The sequence below is a fragment of the Dermacentor albipictus genome, chromosome 1, assembly GCF_038994185.2.
Source record: "Dermacentor albipictus isolate Rhodes 1998 colony chromosome 1, USDA_Dalb.pri_finalv2, whole genome shotgun sequence".
NCBI lineage: Eukaryota > Metazoa > Arthropoda > Arachnida > Ixodida > Ixodidae > Dermacentor > Dermacentor albipictus.
In genome coordinates, this window is record NC_091821.1 from 114,871,654 (window position 1) to 114,891,691 (window position 20,038).

Consider the following 20,038-nt stretch of genomic DNA (forward strand, 5'->3'; position numbering starts at 1 on the left):
CCTCGAAAATTAAAAATAAATAATGTGGTTTAACGTGCGAAAACCACTTTCTGATTGTGAGGCACGCCGTAGTGGGGGACTCCGAACATTTGGATTAACTGGGATTCTTTATATAACGCGCACGTAAATTTAAGTACACGGGTGTTTTCGCATTTCACCCCCATCGAAATGCGACAGCCGTGGCCGGGATTCGATCACGCGACCACGTGCTTAGCAGCCCAACACCATAGCTACTAAGCAACCACGGCGGGTGATGACGGAAAGAAAAAGAGAGGAAGGAAAGGCAAGAATGTTAACTAAACTTTGTCCGGTTGATACCCCATGCGTGGGGAGAGGGATGCGTGAAAGAGACAAGACAAGAATCCAGATCAATCACGTCCACTAGACAAGGCGCAGTGTGTCTACAGTGCTGCACTCAAAGTCTGTTGCCTTCAGGTACGTACGTAGAAGTACTCTTATGTCTTTCTGGGCTGATCACGCACTTCAGTAAAAGCCCGATTGTTCCGCTCAGTAGGGAGTTTTAGAAATAGCGCACCCAACCGTCTTTGGTTACCCGAAGTTCCACGCCCTGCTTGCGTTATTTTGTATACCCTTCTTGCGTTCTTTTGTACTTCCGGTTACTACACTACTATAACTATAGTGCACTGTACCCTAACTTTGGGTGCGTCCTCCATGGTGTACCAGGAAAACTGGTTTTTCGGGGACACCAGTGTTGCTATAATTTTTTGAAGCGTGTCGCTAAAGGGAGGCGAAAAAGTCGCAAAATTTTGCTGCAGGGTTGGTGAAATGGTCGCTAAAGCTATGAGTGACGTAGGCATATTTGTAACACTATAATATACGCTAGCATGACGCAAATCATTTACTGGAACGTCTCACGTTTGTATAGAATCCATCTGAGTGAGGAATAAGCACAGAATTTACCGGTGGTGCGTAGTTGGCGTTTAGTTTACCATTGTACTTTTACGCAACAACGGAAGATGACAGCTGGAATCCGGAATTTATCCTGAGTCTGTGAATCCTACGAAGGCAACCCTTACTTCATCATGGTGACAGAGCCTACGCGTGATACAGCCAATTTCAGTCACTCACATGTAGTTTTTGAATATTAACGGGCGTTCTAGAAGGCTATTTTCGAAGCAACCTGCCTCCTTTCACTAAACTGAAAATTTTGTCGCTAAACCTAGCGGCAAAATCGCTAAAATAGCAACACTGGTTGGCACAATGGCTTGTTTGCGGCAGTAAAATAAAACTGGAAGTGAGATGGAAGCATCATTAGGGACCCTAGCATCATAAAGTATAATCTCGATAAACGGACATCGTTTAAGCGAAACTGCCATTTAAATGGAATAGCCGGCTCGTGATAGGTTGGTGCTGTGTTTGAAGAATGTAACAAAAACTTATTTCGATCGGAACCAAAATGTTTGCAACTCCCTACCAACGTAACTAGAGACAACCCCTAAAAGATTTTTTTTTTTTTACAAAAAAGAAACAGCAAAACAAAATATGATTTTTTTCAGCAACACGTTTTATGTGAAGAAAGTGAGCCTTGCTGGACGCGAGACATGGGCCGAGCGCCCAGTTTTCCTTCAAATGTTAAATAACGACACAATCAGTCACGGGTGACTTCTTTGGCTGCTGTTACGAATGTTCGTCGCTCATAATCAAGCAGCTACAAACAGCGCCAATTCCACACTCGATGTTAGCGCCAATGAAGTGAGGTAAGTGCCGGAAAATAACTAGCGAAAACAATTTCTGATATTATTCGGCTGTTGGAGCAGGGCACACCTCCCTCTAAGTTGACAGGACGCAGATTTGTTGCATGCATTAACCGTACTGTAACGATAACACGACAATGGTCGAAGCACAGATTGACTTCGCGTGCAAGCATTATGTACGTGCAGCTACGCGATTCGAGATCCTTATTTCTTAATTTCTTCTTTTCTTTTTTTCATTGTCACTTGGCGAATAATTAGTGTCACTTATTTTCTGGAAAATACGCTATATCTACTCCTTTTTTATCGGAACATGTATATCCGGTCCCTTGAGCTATCTTTTGACGATCGCTTCGTCGGTATTTTTGTTAAACGCTGTCCAACTTCGTAACATTGCGACATAACAAAGTTCCAATGGCGCGTCAGGTTTTTCGTAACCTATGAGATTGTGCTGTTCCGCCACTTAGCTGCCTTTAAGTTTGAAGGCCATGCTTTCGACATACCTTGATATCGCTGTTCGTCCTCAGGCACGTGGAACTATCCGCACGCGAGCCTAAATGCCCGGGAAAAGCTGAGCCAATTCTACTGAATTGAATGTATGGTTTAAAAGACGTGGATAGCCAAATGGAGGCCAACTTCCAAACACCCGTTGGTATTCCCAGGTATAAAATACACTTGAGCCACAGTGACATCAAAGTAGTTTTAACCTTTCACATGGTGAGAACAAAATTTTAGAAGCAGCAGGTGGTGTTCAAAAATGGCGGTCAGACGTCAGCGGTTCTTTCAGCCATAGTTTCCTACAAAAAATTTTTGTAGGAAACTCTACGCTTTCAGCCACCCACAGTACGGCAAAAGCATGGCCTTCGAGATTCACATTTATTACTTGAGGAAGCTGTTGCTAGGGGTAGAAAAATTATTCTGTCATGCACGCAAATGAAAAACAAAACAGCCGTTTTTATAGACAAGAAAGCTTAGAGGTTATTAGGAAGTGGCGCCTAAATTACATGTATATATATATATATATATATATTTTTTTAAGAATAACATACCACTTGCGCAACACATCCCCCAGCGACGGCTTTCTCATAGGCAATAATTTTGTGTATTGAAGACAACAAAATGAACGTCATAGATGACATGTATTTAACGCCATCTTTAGTTTTCAGGAAACTTCATTGGCTTTGCTTCGTAGGTTGGCTTGCATCGGATAGTTTCAGGAAGTGCGGCTTTGCCTTTTAGTTTCGACGGCAAATACAAGGAGGATACACTAGGTTACTCAGCACTAGAAACTGGCTGCTTAGGGAGGCGAAAGTTTTCCTTCGTGTTATAGGACTCGTTGCGTTCTTTTTCTGCTCTGCCAATGGCTTTTACAGCGTGACTAGCTTCATCTAACCTGAGGTAAGAGCAACTGATGTGCCTGAGCTCTGTTATCGAACGAAGCAACGGAGGCGCCCATTGCTTCGCTGACTGGAATGGAACAGCGACCATTCAGGCCCTGAAAACGGTGTCGAGGAATATCATAGCAACCCTACGAATTCGTCCCGAGAAACTAGTGCAGCGCTATTCCGACGTTAAGACATTTGTGCAGCAGTCGCACGTGTCTGGTTCTAGATGCACCGGCATTTCTTTTTCTTTAAGCGAAAGTGCGGTTCTCTCTCAAAGGGCACGAGCCCGTGTCTGCTCTTAACATCTCTCGGTGTTCGAATTTTTCTTGACCCGCTGAATTGGTAAAGAGAGAGAGAGAACTGCATTATTTGCTGCTGGTATGACGGGGCGTGCGTTGTAAATATTTCCTGCGTCGAAGAAATAATGTGCAGTGGTCGGCTTTCCTTGTTTTGCAGCGCGTCTACCTGGTTGATTATCGTTCCATAAAGCCTACGGAGCCTCCGCTGAAAAAAAGAAAGAAAAAAAAGGTATGCATGAGGTTCATTTTTTTCTGTTTCATTTGCATGAAAATTTGACCATTTCTCCTGCTCTTCCTCAATGATTAGCGCGCCGCGTCCTTGGGTAGTAACGGCATTCGAACGACAGGAGGCCTTCACTGAGCTGACGCTGAACGTCTTCTGTCTGTCCGTCATGCGCCCCGATCGTGTATAAACAACAGAAGAAGAAAAATAAAGTGCGATTGCAACTGACAGATTGTCATTTATTCATTGTTGCGGCCACTTCCTCCGACTGACATTGAAGTCTAACGAGTGCTTACATGAACACGCGGAGAAGATAATTTCATTTAGCCTATTAATTACGCTTATAGCGTTGCTACTTAAAACTTCAGAATAATCTTTATAGGCTCAATATCTGCATACTTAGTAATATTTTATTAACTGTCGGTAGTGTTTTGTCTCCGTATACAGAAGTGCACATGTGATATTGCTTCATTCATTCGCAAGTATGCATATACGCTAAGTGGCAATATCGGCAAACGGTAGGGCAAGTTTTACTCCTTTTTCCTAATTCACAGTGGCTAGGTGCTTGTTTTGTCTGTTCCATAAACTTTATTGCTGCTACAATATCTACGAATGAGAAATTGAAATGCTGGAGTATAGTACTCTTGCGAAATATATAATGTTGTAATGTTGGCCCATCATCAGTTGTGGTTGTATACATCTATATGAACTTTATTTATGTAGAATTATGTGGAAGCACAGAGCCAGTTATTTGTTGTAAAATCATAGTAAACTGGCGCACCAAAGTTGCAGTCTCATAGTAAACTGGCACACCAAAGTTGCAGTCGCCTAGTTCACACAATTTTTCTTTGTCACAGTGTCGCACTACTGAATGATTTAAACAGCAGAACTCTGACATGTCTGGTAGATTGAGCGAGCAACCTCATAGCTGCATTTTATTTGTCTAATTGCTATACTTACCAACTGAAAGCCATATTGCCATACAGTTGCATAAGCCAGACATGCTACTATACAGAAAATATGTGAGGACATGGAAAGTGGATGCCTTATACAGGTGTCACATGGTGCACTTTTGATTGCGATCAAGCCTGATCCGAATCTAACTTCAGCCACAATTGGTTCCTTTGCATAAGCTGTGCAAGGGAGCCAATTGCGGTTGAGAATTTCTATCGGTATCAGGCTTGATCGCGATCGATAGTGGTCATGTGACACCGGTATTAGTCTGATGCCTGACTGAACACATGATTGAGGTGTCCTCAATTTCCTGATTGTTCCATCTAAATGTCGCTTCATCTGCCTTGGACAAGCTACAATTAGAGCATGTTCTACTGCATACAAAAGACTTGGCATTTTAAAGCAAAGCATTCTTTACCTCTTTCTTCGACTTTTGCAATGCTGCTGCTGTTTCCTTGCATGCGGTGGCAGGGGTGGTGGTTCAGAGTGTGTATATGCATAGCAGGAGCGTGGCAGAGAGGATAAGCGACGTGCACCACATCGAATGTGCATAATGCCCTCTGGAGCTTCCTGGGCATCGCCAATATACCCTCTAGACGGCTGTAATTATCTGTGGCCCCCCCCGCAGAAGCATTTAGGTAGAACCAACAAACTTTTGGCACTCTTCACATGCAATTCGCATACATTGGGGGAGGGTGGAAAAGGGAAAAGGCAACGTGAGGAGGAGCGGTAATGCTATTACTTAAGTGCCTCTATGCGTGCGCCCCCGAGGCACCTTAGCTACTACTAGGCACCGCAGCGGTTGCGGACGAACTGGATAAATTTAATTTCAAGGTGCGGTATGGTATGTTTATGCTGTTTCTGAGAAATAAACACCATGAAAATTTAAGGGACATCTGATGCACGGCGTGCAGACTCAAAGCCGCATTAAATGCAAGGTAGTGTCTAGGTGATATTGTAGTGCCATAAAGTCTAGGCGTCGCACTTCATTTCAACACTTCTGTGCCCACCATGTTACCCTAGCAGCTATGGCATTGCTCAAGGTCACGCGTACAAACCCAAGAGCAGCAGCCATATTTCAACGGGAGCGAAATGCAAAAACGCTCGTGTACTAAGGTTTAGGTGCCCGTTAAAGAATTCCAGGGGTGCACCTTATAATGTGATTGCTGCTTTAGCACATACAGTCCCATAATTCCAAGTAAAGTTTAGCACTTCTGCCCCAATACTATGTGCAGTGTGAGGCAATGACAGTACAACCTTCTCGGACGCTATGAACAGTGGTGCACGACAACGCCTCAAGCAAACGCATCTCACTGTGTGTTCTGTGTACTGTGAAGACAGACAGCAGTGGTCCATGCTAAGTAACATTTACCATCAACTCGCAACTCTCATATTGTACTAAATGCTGAAGAAATGAGACAGTCATCATCACCGCTAATTATCATCAAAGCAAACAGCACAGAAAACTTTGCCTGCATCAGTTCCCGCAGTGTGTGGGATGCGCATAATTTTTTGTTTCTTTCAACATTCTACATTTGTGCACAATGCAGTGGTTGCAGTTTGACTACTGGTAGAAGTCTGCTGATATTCACTACTTCATCCATGCTAATAACGGCAAATTTGCTAGCCTAATTTAACTAATCAGTTTTGCAAGCCATGAATCAGTTATGCAAGCTTTTCAACACAACCCTTTCATTTCCTTAGCTTGCTCTTTAACTCAGTAGCAAGCGTAATAGCATCAGCTACATTAAAAATATGTAAATGGCAATAACTTTACGGTTCTTGTTAACTCGCACACTTCCTGAAGTGTTACATTTATGCAGAGTTTTTAACTAGAAACTCTTCAACTGAAATAAAGCACCTAATGATACAATTTCTAGAATAATGTTTTTATCTTAGGGACATTTTTTTGCACTAACAAAATATGTAAACAGTTGAAGGAAAGGAAGATTCGTTGCACAGCATGCAACTACAAGTGCATGAAATAATATCCAACTTCCCTGTATGCAAAAGGATTTTTTTTTCTTCTAGAATTGATTGTGGCACACTTCAATGAGTCACTTGTGGAATGCTTTATTCTCAGATTATTTTCGTGTTTTTTGAGAGAAAACTTAAACAATTACTTTATTTGGTTCCTCCACATGTCATTCATGTAAGCTTGACATTCAACTAGTATCTCTCTAAACATCATGCTGAATAAAAATTTGGCATATTGCTTGCTTAATTGCAAAATGCATAATGTGATTTCTTTGTAGATCTGTTCGTATTTGTCAAAATGTTCATTTGTCTGGCTATACTCATAAAGCACTTCTCATTTATGCAGCCAAAATTATGTTCACAAGTTCACAAAGATGTGTTAACATGCACATAATATTCTGGAACCTCTGGTATGTTTTTGTAATTCCTTCTCAGTACTTGAAGGGCCTTGAAAAAGCATTGTCTTGTTTCTAGTTTGCAGTGATGCAGCTGGACATGAGGTGCAGACCTTGAGGCTGCTGGAGAGACATCATGGCAGCCCCACTCAGTGCGTGTCCGCATGTCACCACTGTTGGGGACTTTACCAAGGAGGATATTGCACGCAAGCAGGAGGTAAGTGTTAAGCTCTTGCTTGCTGGGCAGAACTGGTCTGCTACTAAGTGCTAGCTGATGCTAAGTGCTAACTATGAAATTCTACCTCAGTTCTAGTTCTTAAAACGAGCAGCTGAATAGTAGCAAGCTGGGATGTGTCATTTCAGCATTTGCCTGTGTAGTGCATGGAAAGGAAAGTACTACTTCAGAAATTCCTAACCGACATTACTTTGGATGTGCAGCAATGGCGCTGTGAATCATGCGGAGCCAGTGGGCCCAGTCTGTGGGCCTGCCTGTACCGGGACTGCTTATATGTGGGTTGTGGCGAGGCATTTAAGGACCACAGCACTCAACATTTCCAGGTGGGCTTTTGCATATGTAGTGCTGTTTAGAATGTGTTGAAATCCTTGCACCTGTCTGTAAGGCCAAGCATGCTTTCTAGCACAAGCTTAAAGTTGACTGCTGATAGCACTTTTGTAATGCTATATTTCTAATTGTAGCTGTAGTTGCTGTCTAATAGTGGCAAATTGAATTCACTTGCATTAGCTGAAACAGCAGTGCAGTCCAGGTTCCATTCAAAAAGGCCTGATAGTGCCTGCACGAAACCTGTGCCACATTTTGTGCAAACAAAAAGTGCCATAAATTGTCTCCATGGCGTTGCACTCTTTTCAAATTAATGGCCCTGTGTAGTTCATGCGTTCTGTGCTGAGGAACAACGTGGCAAAATGCAGGTAGACTTGGTAAGTCTGTATGTACTATGCAAGTATAGCCAATAGTTTAGTACCGCTTATGATATGAAAGCAACATGTGCATATTAGTCAGCTTTTCCTTGTTCTATTGACATATGCCAAAAGCACAGAATTGAGACTTTATCTAATTTAGTGTTTCCACATCCACTCAATGCTAGCACATCTAGCCCCATATCTAAAACATAATTTAGGCAAAAGATGATCTCAGTGGCAATTTCTGTGCCAAATTATAGTGCCAATAAAGCAATATATCGCAAAGAAACATTCGTTTATATATGTGAACAGGCTGCATCATTCTAAGCTTTTTCTGACCACTCTCCTTAATGCTCCATGTTCTACCATCAGTGAAGCTGAAAGATTTGCATAGATTGTGATCATTTTTTAATTGCCAATTAAACCTTAAATACATTTATGTCCACACAGGTCAAAGCCTGACCTTTTTGTATGTAAGCTTCATATCTTCTGCCAGAAGTAATTGTAGGGCTGACCACAATAAATTTAATCTATTGCTCAACATGTATCTGTATGTATATTTTAGCTTCTTTATTTCCACAACTGCTTTGGCATGACTAGGTGTGGTGTGTCAAATAAGAAGTAAGGATGTTCACCTTTGACTTCAACAGGGCTGCTGTGAGCACTCAGTGACACTGAACTTGAGTACGCTGAGGGTTTGGTGCTATCTCTGCGAAAGTGAAGTCTTCCTGGAGAACAATCGACCTCCACTGCTGGGAGCATCACCTCGCATTAGCAATCAACCAGCCGGCCACACACGCAGAGCAGCTGCTGCTACTGCCTGTACCACTGCCGACTCTGATGACGAAGCAGACCGGGAAAACAGCCTCAAACCAAGAGGTCTGCCTCAATGACCTTGTGTCACGTACTTAAGGCATATTGTACTTGTCATTTCAGAGTGCTCTAGTAGTGCCACAGGAGCTCTCTGAAATAACAACGAAGCTTTAGAGCAAGCACCAGTGGTGATAATTACGCCTGATTGTTGCTACTATACATGCTTACTCTTGTAATGCAGCTTTAGAACAGTCTCACTACTTTTGTAGCACAGTCATAGCACCCTGAAACAATCGATCAAATTTTTAAGCACATCTTTAAAACTGTACATCACATTAACCTTTACATTTTGCTTTGGTTCTAGTTGTGTGTATGTTATACAGGCTTGGTGAAGAAAAAGTCAGACATTATAGAGGCAGTTTCACATTGTGGACATGCCTGCAGTCAAAAATGCAATCTGATGACAAGTGCATGTATGCACATTCACATAGCAGGGCAGGACAGGGCATACAGTGGACACCTGTCAGCTTTGTTCTTCCACTTCCTGGCAGGAGAGTAGGTCCACATTCGGGTAGATAGCCTAGCATGGGCCAAGCAGTGTGCAGGCAGTGCATACACTTTGTCAAAAGTATACAGGCTACATTGCCTATTATCACCAGGCTGAGTATAGGCTTTGTTAAAGAGTTCCAGTGGTGTGCCAAAAGTTCTAAGGTCCTGGGGAATGAAAAGAACTCTTGTACTCACCATCCAGAAGTATGGAGTGTCAAGACACCACAGGAACAGCACAACACAGCCAAATGGTGTGTGTGGTGAATGTGCAGAGTATGTGTCACAAAGGCTGTATATGCTGTCTAGTAAAATTTTTTTTTTACTTTTCCTTCTTTTTCTTTTTTCTTTTTTTCACAAAGACACCAGTATTATGTAAATATTTACCAGCTGCTGGCCCTTTGTGGTAATTATACAGTGTACCTGCTATGGGTGGCTCTGTGATATGGCATTTGGCTACACATGCTTTCAAAAGAAAGTGAGTCGCGTGCCACACTTCTTCATCGTCCTCTGTTCCTGCTCTAAACCAACAAATGATGCTTGCAGCCTGTCATTGTTGGATGAAGGCATTTAACCACAAAGTGTGTGCTCAATGCCGAAACTCTGCTCCTTCTCCTCCCCCCCCCCCCCGCCATCCCAGATATGTTGGGTGTCCGTAGACCAGAGTTTAAAAGAAATGTTGCACTAGAGAGTTGAGTTAAGGCTTTGCATCAAACAAGTGTGCTGCAGTTTTTGCTTATGTTGGCTTTTCTACTAGTATGTTTACTAGTAATTATTGTTTTTGAAAGTGAAGTTTCAGTGCTTTGCATATTCTTGAATGCAGTTAAGTCACTGAAAAGTGTTCTTTCCTGTAGGACTTACTGGCCTGCAGAACCTGGGCAATACCTGTTATATGAATGCAGCACTTCAAGCTCTTTCAAACTGGTGAGTCTTGGAAAGCGACACTCAAGTGATGTCCCACTAATTTACAGTTTAATTAAGTGGACTTGTAGGGGCTTGTATTAATGCAAACTGCATCCGGCTAGCTGGGGGGAATCAAGGTGTGTAACTAGCCCTTCTCATAGACGAGGTTGTCATCTCATAGATAAGGGCAAATATGCCCTAAGTGAAGTTATCAGTGAATTCAGTATGTTGCCTGAACATAGGTACCAGCCTTGCGACAGTCATTACCCTAGGCAACAGGCTCATCAAAACATTGCAAAGCCTCATGTGGCTGTAGGCAGAATTGACGTTAGTGATTTGCCTTTCAAAACCACATGTGGCAAAAAGTACCAGCTAGGTTGTAGGTGATAGGACATGCCCATCATGCTTTACCTATCTTTTTTAGGGAATGGGCTTCCCTTTGGGAGTAATAGAATGTGAAAGGGCACTGCGTGGGGAATGAGTCTGCGATTCAGGGCAGCACAAACTGGATTTCAAAGCAAGTCTGTCATGCCATGGCAGTCTGTGCCTCTACTTCTGTTCCTTTGAACCTCGTGCTGTAATTCACAAGGATTATGGATGTGTATGATGCAGTGTGCATGTGTACCTGAATTCACACCTCATTTCCTTGTGTCAATGGGAACATCTGTGATGTAAGCATGAGGCTCTTGATTATGTCAACGTCAGTAATAGTTGCAAGGCATTCATCTTGCACTCACTGCTTATACTGTAGCAGATTGAAGGAGCCCTACGACACTTCTTTAGCATTGCCAAATGAACTTGCTTTTTTTTAAACCACCAATTCCCAAATCTCTTGGTCTTGAGTAACCACACCACTTTCGACAGAGTGCCAAGGAACCCCTGCCCCCTTCCTTAATTGACATGCTTTTGCACAGCTTCTCAAATGTGTCAATTGAGGGATTAAGGCAGGTCCTCACTTGTGGAAATAAGCATGCACAAGGCGCCACACTTTAGAACACGCACCGCGTTCCAAAGGCTACATCATCGTCGCCCTGCAGAGAATTATTGTCGCGAGAGCGCCTTTCGCGGCGCATGTATTTAAGTGCGCCACCTTGCGTGCACTTATTCCCACAAATGAGGATGTACCTTTACATGCAGTATGCTGTATCCCCCTCAGGCACTGTGTGGGCAATTGTACGCACCAAGGTAATGCATCAAAAGCACTAATGAAAATATTTAAGATGCCACCTACATATTGAAACACTTCTGATTGGACCTGTGTGGCACGCTTGTATTTTTGAAGGAAGGTTAAAACTGTGCAAAAAAAAAATAAATGAGAACAAGTGGAAGGAACACACAACAAACCACGAGCACAGACTGCAAACTGTTCACAGTATTCGTGATAATCAAAGCATAGGCTATTTCAAGCAAGATCCCAGGCACATGACCACATCATCACTCGCACTTTTGCAGATAACATAAAAGTGAATTCTGCTGACTAACTATGTAACACTGCTTGCACCAAATAAACTTGAGGGAAAAGAATGTGATCCAATCTATGCTACGCACAAAAAATTGAGCAGACAAAAGAAACGAAGACGGCACATGTCTTAACAGTAACCGAAGTGTAAGCGATAAGCAAGGGAATGAAAAAGCGCGATGTTACCTATAAAACATGGTTAAAACAAGGTCAACATGAGTGACGTAAAAAAGATGAAAGACAATGAAGATGTCAGAATGAAAAAAAAACAATCGACTGAAGTAAAGACAGAAGGTGACATTACTGAAAGCCTGAAAACTTGTGAAAATGGCATGAGGGAAGAGTAATAAAACAATAAAATATGATGAAGCTCAGCCTGAACTTGTAAGCAAATATATTTAGGGAAAAACTAAATAAACTGCATATGAAGGTTACAGATTTTTTCAAGTGGCTTCCCAGAAAAGCAATTTCTTCCTGTAAAAGTAAAACGTACTGCATACTGACACACTTGTCGTTAGATTTTATTACGTGAAATGCTTCAACAATCTCCCTTTCAGTCTTGTCTCTTAATCTGAACAAAAAGATTGTGTTTACCAATATCGGTTTGCCAGGAGTTTTTTTGCTTACCCTCACTTTTACCTTTGCATCCTGGGCTAAGGTGCCTCCTGCATTGTTCTTTACATTCCAGTTATGTCCACGTGCCCTTTCATTGAAACACCTACCTGTTTGTCCGTTATAGTACCTGTCGCAGGTGAGGGGAATTAGATAAACAACTTCCCAAATACACTCGGTGAACTGCTTATCATGATTCGTTATGCACTGAGGCCTACTCTTACTTTCTTGTGTCACCAAAGGGCACACTAAGTTACGCGGAACTGAGAAGACGACCTTAACTCTATAATGGCTTGCCACTTTCTTAATGTTGTGCGAAACTCGATCAATGTAGGGCATAACCTGCAGTTTATCTTTCTTGAAAGTCTGTTTTTGCAACCTTTAAGTTCCTAATGTTACGTAAAACGCGATGAATGTATGACATAACCTGCAATTTATCTTTCTTGTAGGTCACTTTCTGTTTTTTGCAGCCTTTAAAGGAGTACTGACACAAAATTTTGATGCGGAGATTACACGTGAGACCGATTTATGTGAGCACACATACATCATCTGCAAAATATCAACGGCAAATATAGCTTAGAACATATTTAAAATCAATTTTAAAGTGCGTGCGTGCAGCCAACCGCAAAATGCAGCACCTCGTGGCATTGACATCAAGGAAGGATTGTAAACAACCAAGAAAACTCTACTTCACAAATTTTCATTGGCTGCCATGCTGCTTGCTTGTGCTCGTCTTCTCAGTTATTGCTTATAGTGGGACGCTGTCCGTGTCTTTGCAACGGCAGAATATATACACACGCTGCTGCTAAATAACTTGCAGGCCACGATGTTCAATGCCAATTTGTCGCGTCTTACCATTGAACGTGGCTGTTGCGGAGGTCTTGAAGTTCGTCCTCGCTGCCGCCAGCCACAATAGCCGAATCTCTGCTTTCTAGTGAGTCAAATTGAAAGTGGTTGGCCAGGTCTAATACGGCGGCGACTCCTGCCTGCAAGAAATCATCGCTGCTGGACAACGAAAACGAGGACAACAATGGTGGCGAGGACATTGCAAAACAAGTGCAGGTGTAGCAGACAAACTAACAACACAAAGCTCACGTACCAGTGTGCCTGCTGGCGTGTGTGTCAGAGCATATGTCAGAGGTTTTTGCGATCACGTGCCCAGCTGTGTTTACATTCCCTCTCTGGCACATCTCGTTGCTCTCTGAAACCGAAACTCGGACTGGTTGCTAGAAACAAGACTCCAAATAACTATCTGTCGCACTCTGAAGTAAATGAGGTTTCATGCCATGATTACTGGGTCATTAGCTACTTACTAAAGTAAAAAAATAAAATAAAAACAGATGGAAATTTTTTGTGTCAGTACTTCATTAAGATTCTTTGTTGTCTTTTGTCCCCCGTTTTTACGTCACTTGTGTTGGCCTTGTTTAAACCACATTTTATAGGTACCATAGCACTTTTTCATTCCCTTACTTATCAGCTACACTTCGGTTACTTTTAAGACATGTGCCATCTTCGTTTCTTTTGTCCACTCAATTTTTTGTCTGTAACATAAATTGGTTCACGTTTTTTTCCCTCACGTTTATTTGGTGCAAGCAATGTTACACAGTTAGTCTGCAGAATTCTATCTTATGTTAGTTGCACAAGTGTGAGTGACAGCGTGGCCACGTGCTTCGGATCTTGCTTGAAATAGCCTATGCTTTGATTATCAAGAAAAAACTGTTTGCAGTCTGTGCTTGTGGCGTGTTGTGTGTTCCTTCCGCTTGTCCTAGTTTTTTTCGTGCAGTTTTAACATTCCTTCAAGTATGGACCTGTCAGTCAGCTAGAACATCCTACGCTTGTGTAATACTAGGTGTCTTCTTTTAGCTGCACAAAATTGTTAAAAATCGCCTCTGGCAGGATAGCATGATTGTAACTCTTGAACTAAATTACTTGATGGGGTGGCCATTACTTCTATGAAAAATAAAAATTCGTTATTTGATAATTCACATAATTACACAAACTTTTTAATTAGCTTATGGCACATATTTCAATTTATGAATTGTAGCCGGGGAGTTCTCAGTGCATATCTCCTTGGAACAAATTGTCAGGGCTACAACGGTTTCAAGATATTAATTTTCAAATTGTCCAACAAAATTCACTAGCTTTCCACTTACTTTCGGGCTTCAATGCATAAAACATTTTCTTAAAAAATTAAGTGGAACAACAATGCAACAATGCCACATATTTCGAAACTTGTGCCATCCTCATAATTCGTTCCAAGTGGATATGCCTTGCAAACTCGCTAGCTGCAATTTGTAGATTGAAATATGTGCCATTATGTAATTAATTGAAACATTAATTTAGGTTATTATGTTAATTAACTAAATATTTTGATTTCACGTATAAGTAATGCCCGTGTCATTGAGTAATATTGCCCAAGGGCTAGAGTTGTGCTATCTGCCTTAGGCAATTTTGAAAAATTTGGTGCTGCTAAGAAACAAATACCCATATATGCGAAGTGATTTAGTAAAATGAGATGGGGGCTGCTGAGCGCAAGGTCGCGGCGGCCGCATTTCGATGGGGGCAAAATGCGAAAACACCCGTGTACTTAGATTTAGGTGGTCGAAATTTCCGGAGTCCTTCACTACAGCAGGCTTCTTAATCAGAAAGTGGTTTTGGCACGTAAAACCCCATAATTAAAAAAAATGAGATGGATGGTTGATGCTAGGTGTTTCTTCTCAGCGTCAGTATTGCTTTATTTAAAGGGTTCACTTCATTCATTGTTTTAAACGATTCTTTACATCGGGTATATTTTTCAATTGCTGTATAGCTGCTTTCCAAGTATGCTGGATAGCTGTTTTCCAAATAGTTGTTCTTATCTGACATTCCTGCAGAGATTTTTTGCATGAAGTCCATATTCTATAATCTTTACAAAAACTGGCCGTCGCCCTTTGGAGCCACTCAGGATTTCTTCTTTTGAACACAATAGCCTTGGCCAGATTTCTTTACGTCATGACCAAACAGTGCCATCTGGTAGCACCCATGCCCTATCATATACTATTAAGCAAAAAAGTTTTTAGGTTATTGCCTGCACTACATTTATTCAGTCCAAAGATGAACTATGCATCATTCGTATATTAAACAAAAAAGTTATTCTTCATTGAGAAATTACTCAAAGGAAAGCTGTTCAACCTTTTGGCAAATGCAAACGGTTTGACTCCCCTACTCAACTTATGAAAGCAAATAGCATCCCCACACTAGAGTTATGAAGGAAACAAAGTTGTACAGTAAAACCTCGTTAAACCGTACCCGCTTAAACAGTAGTTTCGTGTTAAAAGTAGTAAAGTCAAATCCCCGACTCAGCGGCCATCGAACACAATGTGTTTTGTATCCACATAAACGGTACCAGCTTATTGCGTACATATCGGTTAACACTTGGTGTTTCCACTTTTCGTCGCGCAAACACGGCGGTGCGTCGTCTCCATCAGGAGGCCCGGCAGAACAAGCCTCAGAGATCAGCACAACAGCCTCCAAGCGCCCTCTGCGTTTGCGCATGAAGCCACATCAACATCAACACCATTTCGGAGCCGGGCCAGAAAGCGTTGTGGCGTCTTGCAAGCGAGCACTCGCGTCATGCCGAAACTCGGATAAAAAGGACGCCAGGTGCTTAGCATAAAAGAAAAATTAGACATCATTCGTGCTATCAAACGTGACATGATAAGTTGTCACTGGTACGCGACATGGGTCTACTGTTGAGCACGGTGTGTGGCATTTGGAATGCAAAAATTTGCTCAGCAGTGCTGCTGTACCGCGAAAAGATGTCGGCTACGTGGTTCGACTTTTCGCCATCGTTGCCTCTTTTGTTGTCGAAGTGTCACCTAGTGATAAGGACGACACTGAAAGCAACAGTTCCGACAGTGGCAAAAGCTGCGCGTTACGTCAGCCTCATGAATGCAATCATCGCGACGAGAAGAGCACCCCGCAATGAAAAGGTGCCCCGCGACTTCTGCAGTGCTGCCGCGCCTGTGCATAAAGAATATGCAACACCAACGAGGAATCTGCCATGCGAGTGTTTGCCGAGAAGAGGGGGCTGGCTGAAAGGCTGGCTCAGAGCTTCAGCAAGTTTGAGGTCACTGTTGTCGCTGCTAGGCTACCGTGGCATCAAACGAAAATAACATGTTTGTCACGCTAAGCAAATAAATACTGCATGTTTTTTCCCCTTTCATCACACTCTCTCCAAGTTCCGTTTTTGGCAGGTAAGTGGGCAATCTCATGCTATTTCAGTTGAGCAGTACTACCGTTTAGTACGTACTTTTTCCAAGCTCCGGCCAACTACGGTTTAATGAGGTTTCACTGTATTTTATTCCAACATTAGATCTTGAATTAAAAGGTAAATGTATAACTGTGCCTGTGTGTCTAAAAATCATTAAGCACACAACAACTATACAAACTCATAAACACTCTCTACTGCCAACATTCACACAATCTAATGTCTTTACACAGCAATTTTTATTTCCATGAACTGTCTCACGACTTCAATTTTAACTCTGTGTATTTTATCTCCTGCTCACTTGGGCCTTAACTGACCTGCAGTATTGTGAAATAAATAAAAAGAAAGATACCACGATCACTGCCAATACCAAGGCCTCTGAGATGGAGTGGCACAACAGAGAGTTGCGCCGCACAATTTTGTGTTCTTGCTTACGCAAAACCTTGGCATGATAATGAGCAGAGTATGCTGGACGTTGTTCCACATGGGCACAGCAGCACTGCTTCCATCGTTTGATTGTTTATTTCATTTGAAACGAGCAAAACAAGAAGGGCCACAAGGCCCTTGGCAGTGCCTATACCTTATTGCTAATAACTACATTCAAACAAGACATATCCAACATTTTATTTGGAGTGATTCATAGGTGACCCTTAATAACCTTCATATTCCGCACCTTTCAGAAAACATCTCATTATATCTTGCCTGCACGGTACCTGTGGACACCTTGAAATAAGTTTATTTCTCTCTCTCTCTCTCTCTCTCTGGCGGTAGCCCCCAACTGACCAACTTTTTCTTGGATTGTGGCTCACTGGTGCAATGTGACAAGAAACCAGGCCTTTCGAAAAGCTACATGCGTCTTGTACGGGAAATGTGGCACAAGCGCAGGTGAGTGCTTCTCTACCATCTTGTTTTCACCCACCAAATAATTCATCAGTGCCAAATTGACATTGAACTGTAAGCTGTACGTCACTTTGACGCACAACCTACGACTTGTGCTTGTTCTTTAAAGAATTTGAAATTTGTTTTCAATTGCTCTAGAGTGTGCTTGCCTTTATTTGTTTTGGTTAAGTTGTAGGATGTTTAATCAGTGGCAAAGTGAAGTGACTTATTATAGTCTGCTTCCATTAGGCATAGTTGATTCTTGAGATTAATTTATGCTTAGGAAGTGTTCTGACACTATTTTCTTTGCTTTACCTAGGCCTAGCTATGTAGTTCCATCTGGGATTGCATATGGAATAAAGATGGTCTACCCGGTGTTTCGTGGCTACAGCCAACAGGTAATTTGTACTTGAACTTTGCCTGGCTAAGCCAGCTTTAGGTCCTAGCTATGCACTTTTATTGCATTTGTGGGTTGCAGTATGTTTAATACAGAAACTGACTGTTTTTTCAGGCCTAGGGGAGGGGGGGGGGTATAAAACAGGACCTTTAAAAAAACAATACAAAAAGTAAATATGCTGGGAAAAGTAATTTTGTGGGACTCAATCCAGTAGGCAGAAATCTTTTGTGCACAAAGGGCTCCAATAGTTTACTGAAATGTTTTAGTAATTGTGAACTTTACATTTGGTTGACACAGTTCAATATGTGTCACAATGATGCACTATGTCTGGAGTGATGTGAGCAGCCTCACTTCGCAATGCCAGCAGTTACTCAAAAGGAGGCTTTGTTCACTGCTGGCTTGTGGAAATGTGTGAGCTTTTTCTGTTACATTCTAGGCTCACAGGTATGCTTGCTCCTGCCACTTTTCACCAGCTCCAAACCAGCATGTGGGTTTTTTTATAATCTGCCATAAGTCAAGCACGCATGCATAATCTCCCTTTGTTTTTGGCACAATCCACAGTGTGGTACAATGGCAACTGTTGTGCTCACCATCATAAAACTGCTGTTGCCCCCTGCAAAGTTTTCAATAAGACAACTCGAAAGGTTTTGCTACTTTTTCCAGTGTAAATAGCATGTCAGTGATCAAAACTTGCTCCTGTGGTTTAGTGTTCAGTTAATGAGCTTCCAAAAATGGGGAAAATATATCACCTACAACAGCTACATGCGTGCAACACATGACATCCAGAGTTTCAACTGATGTACATTGGCCCTGTGGAGCATGTGGCTGTGCCATTGTGTCCAAATAATTGCGTACCTCTCATAAAATCAGTCGGCCAATGGTATTGATCATTGCCACATAAGCTTTTAGGGGCAAACCGCAACAAAATTTCACTTTGGCCAAATTAGTTATAAATGAGTAGTATACACCACTGAAGAAATATGGGCAAAGTCGCTAGGCTGGTAATCATAATTTTCTTATTAGCAGCCTCCAAACAGCCCCTAAGCAGACTGCACATGCACCTGGTGATTAGCGGTTATGACGCAAGTCCTACCATGCCCCTTCCAAGATTTTTTAGCGCGGTCCAGACGTGGGCAGTCTAGCAAGCCCGTGAGGCGGCGTTGAGGCAGGGCCTTGACGTTCCCCCGTGGGAGACCTGAGCCCGGGCCTCGTTAAACTTTGCCGGACGCACAAGAAAGTTGTATCCATCCATCCAGGGAGCCGCAAGTGCCACCTATCTTGCGGGTCATGTTTAGGAGCCATGCATTCTAGGTTATCCATCATTTCCAGCAAGCAGTATTGGCAGCATTTCAGTGTTGGCATCAGAAACAGCTATTTTTTTCTAGCTTTTTGACGCTGTTCCATTCGTACTTCAAATGTCAAATTTTGCACTAGGCTCCTTTATATATACACTATTTTAAATTGAGCGTTTTACACAGCCGAAATTTCATTCCAGTTGGCCTGAAGTAGCGCGTAATTGCTGTGACAGTGTGCCAGGTGTCTGCTGCAGATAATTGCTATCAAATTTGATGTTGGCCATCGCAAGTAATGTTGTGACCACTTGCTGAGCTGTACTAAAAAAGAGGTTATGAATGTTGAATTTAGTGTACACTAGTGTCAGGACATCTGTTTGATATATTTACAGTTTAACATGTTTGCAGTTCTAAAAAAATGGAAACGCACACATGAAGATCACACTAATGGGCACTGTCTAGCTACCTATTGCAGGTTTTTGTTTTTTCAGCTCTGTAAATGTGTCGAACTACTCAAACCAACTAGCCCAGCTTTCTGCCTTTCCATGCCGAGGATGAGTCTCACTCATTCAGGCGTTTTTTTCTAATATATATGCCAGTGACATGTCTCACTCATTCCAAGGATTTCCTTTTGTCTACTGACTGCCACTGATGAGTAACAGTCGGTTTATCATTTTGGTGTGAATGCTGCTCTACTAATAGCGTAATAGAAAACTGATATTTTCATATATATTTTTTTGGGTGCAGTTGGCAGAAATGCAGTGTTAGTCTGGCTCTCCTGGGTTTTAAATATGGGGACATGGAGCTGGGCAGCTGTAGTGACAACCGCCTTTTTCAATGCTGGAATCATCCTGCTTTTGGATGTTTCTTCACATCAAGTAAACGATTAGACTTGAACAGCTCTAGTGAGTTGTGTTCAGATATTCAACTTAGTACTGATGATTTCGAGGAAGAGTTTAGGCCTCTGGCAGCCTCTTTCGTGTGGACGCAGCTCGACGAAAATGCTGTTCCACTGGCAAAGATTT

At 42.2% G+C, this 20,038-nt stretch overlaps 1 protein-coding gene across 6 annotated transcripts in view; it reads left to right on the top strand.

Annotated features, from left to right (window-relative positions):
* Window positions 1-312: 312 nt before the first annotated feature.
* The window catches only part of Usp20-33 (Ubiquitin specific protease 20/33), a 95,844-nt gene continuing 76,118 nt past the window's right edge, over window positions 313-20,038 (top strand). The window contains exons 1-8 of one of the 6 annotated variants that reach the window (XM_070524955.1): window positions 313-435; window positions 3,554-3,625; window positions 7,025-7,162; window positions 7,384-7,503; window positions 8,514-8,742; window positions 10,077-10,146; window positions 17,217-17,330; window positions 17,644-17,722. In XM_070524955.1, the coding sequence (XP_070381056.1) occupies window positions 7,082-7,162; window positions 7,384-7,503; window positions 8,514-8,742; window positions 10,077-10,146; window positions 17,217-17,330; window positions 17,644-17,722 (693 nt within the window). In that variant the 5' untranslated portion in view covers window positions 313-435; window positions 3,554-3,625; window positions 7,025-7,081. Of the gene's footprint in view, window positions 436-1,595; window positions 1,719-2,929; window positions 3,111-3,553; window positions 3,626-7,022; window positions 7,163-7,383; window positions 7,504-8,513; window positions 8,743-10,076; window positions 10,147-17,216; window positions 17,331-17,643; window positions 17,723-20,038 lie in introns of those variants that run through there. The other 5 variants (XM_070524966.1, XM_070524963.1, XM_070524967.1 and 2 more) reach the window with 5 other exon arrangements.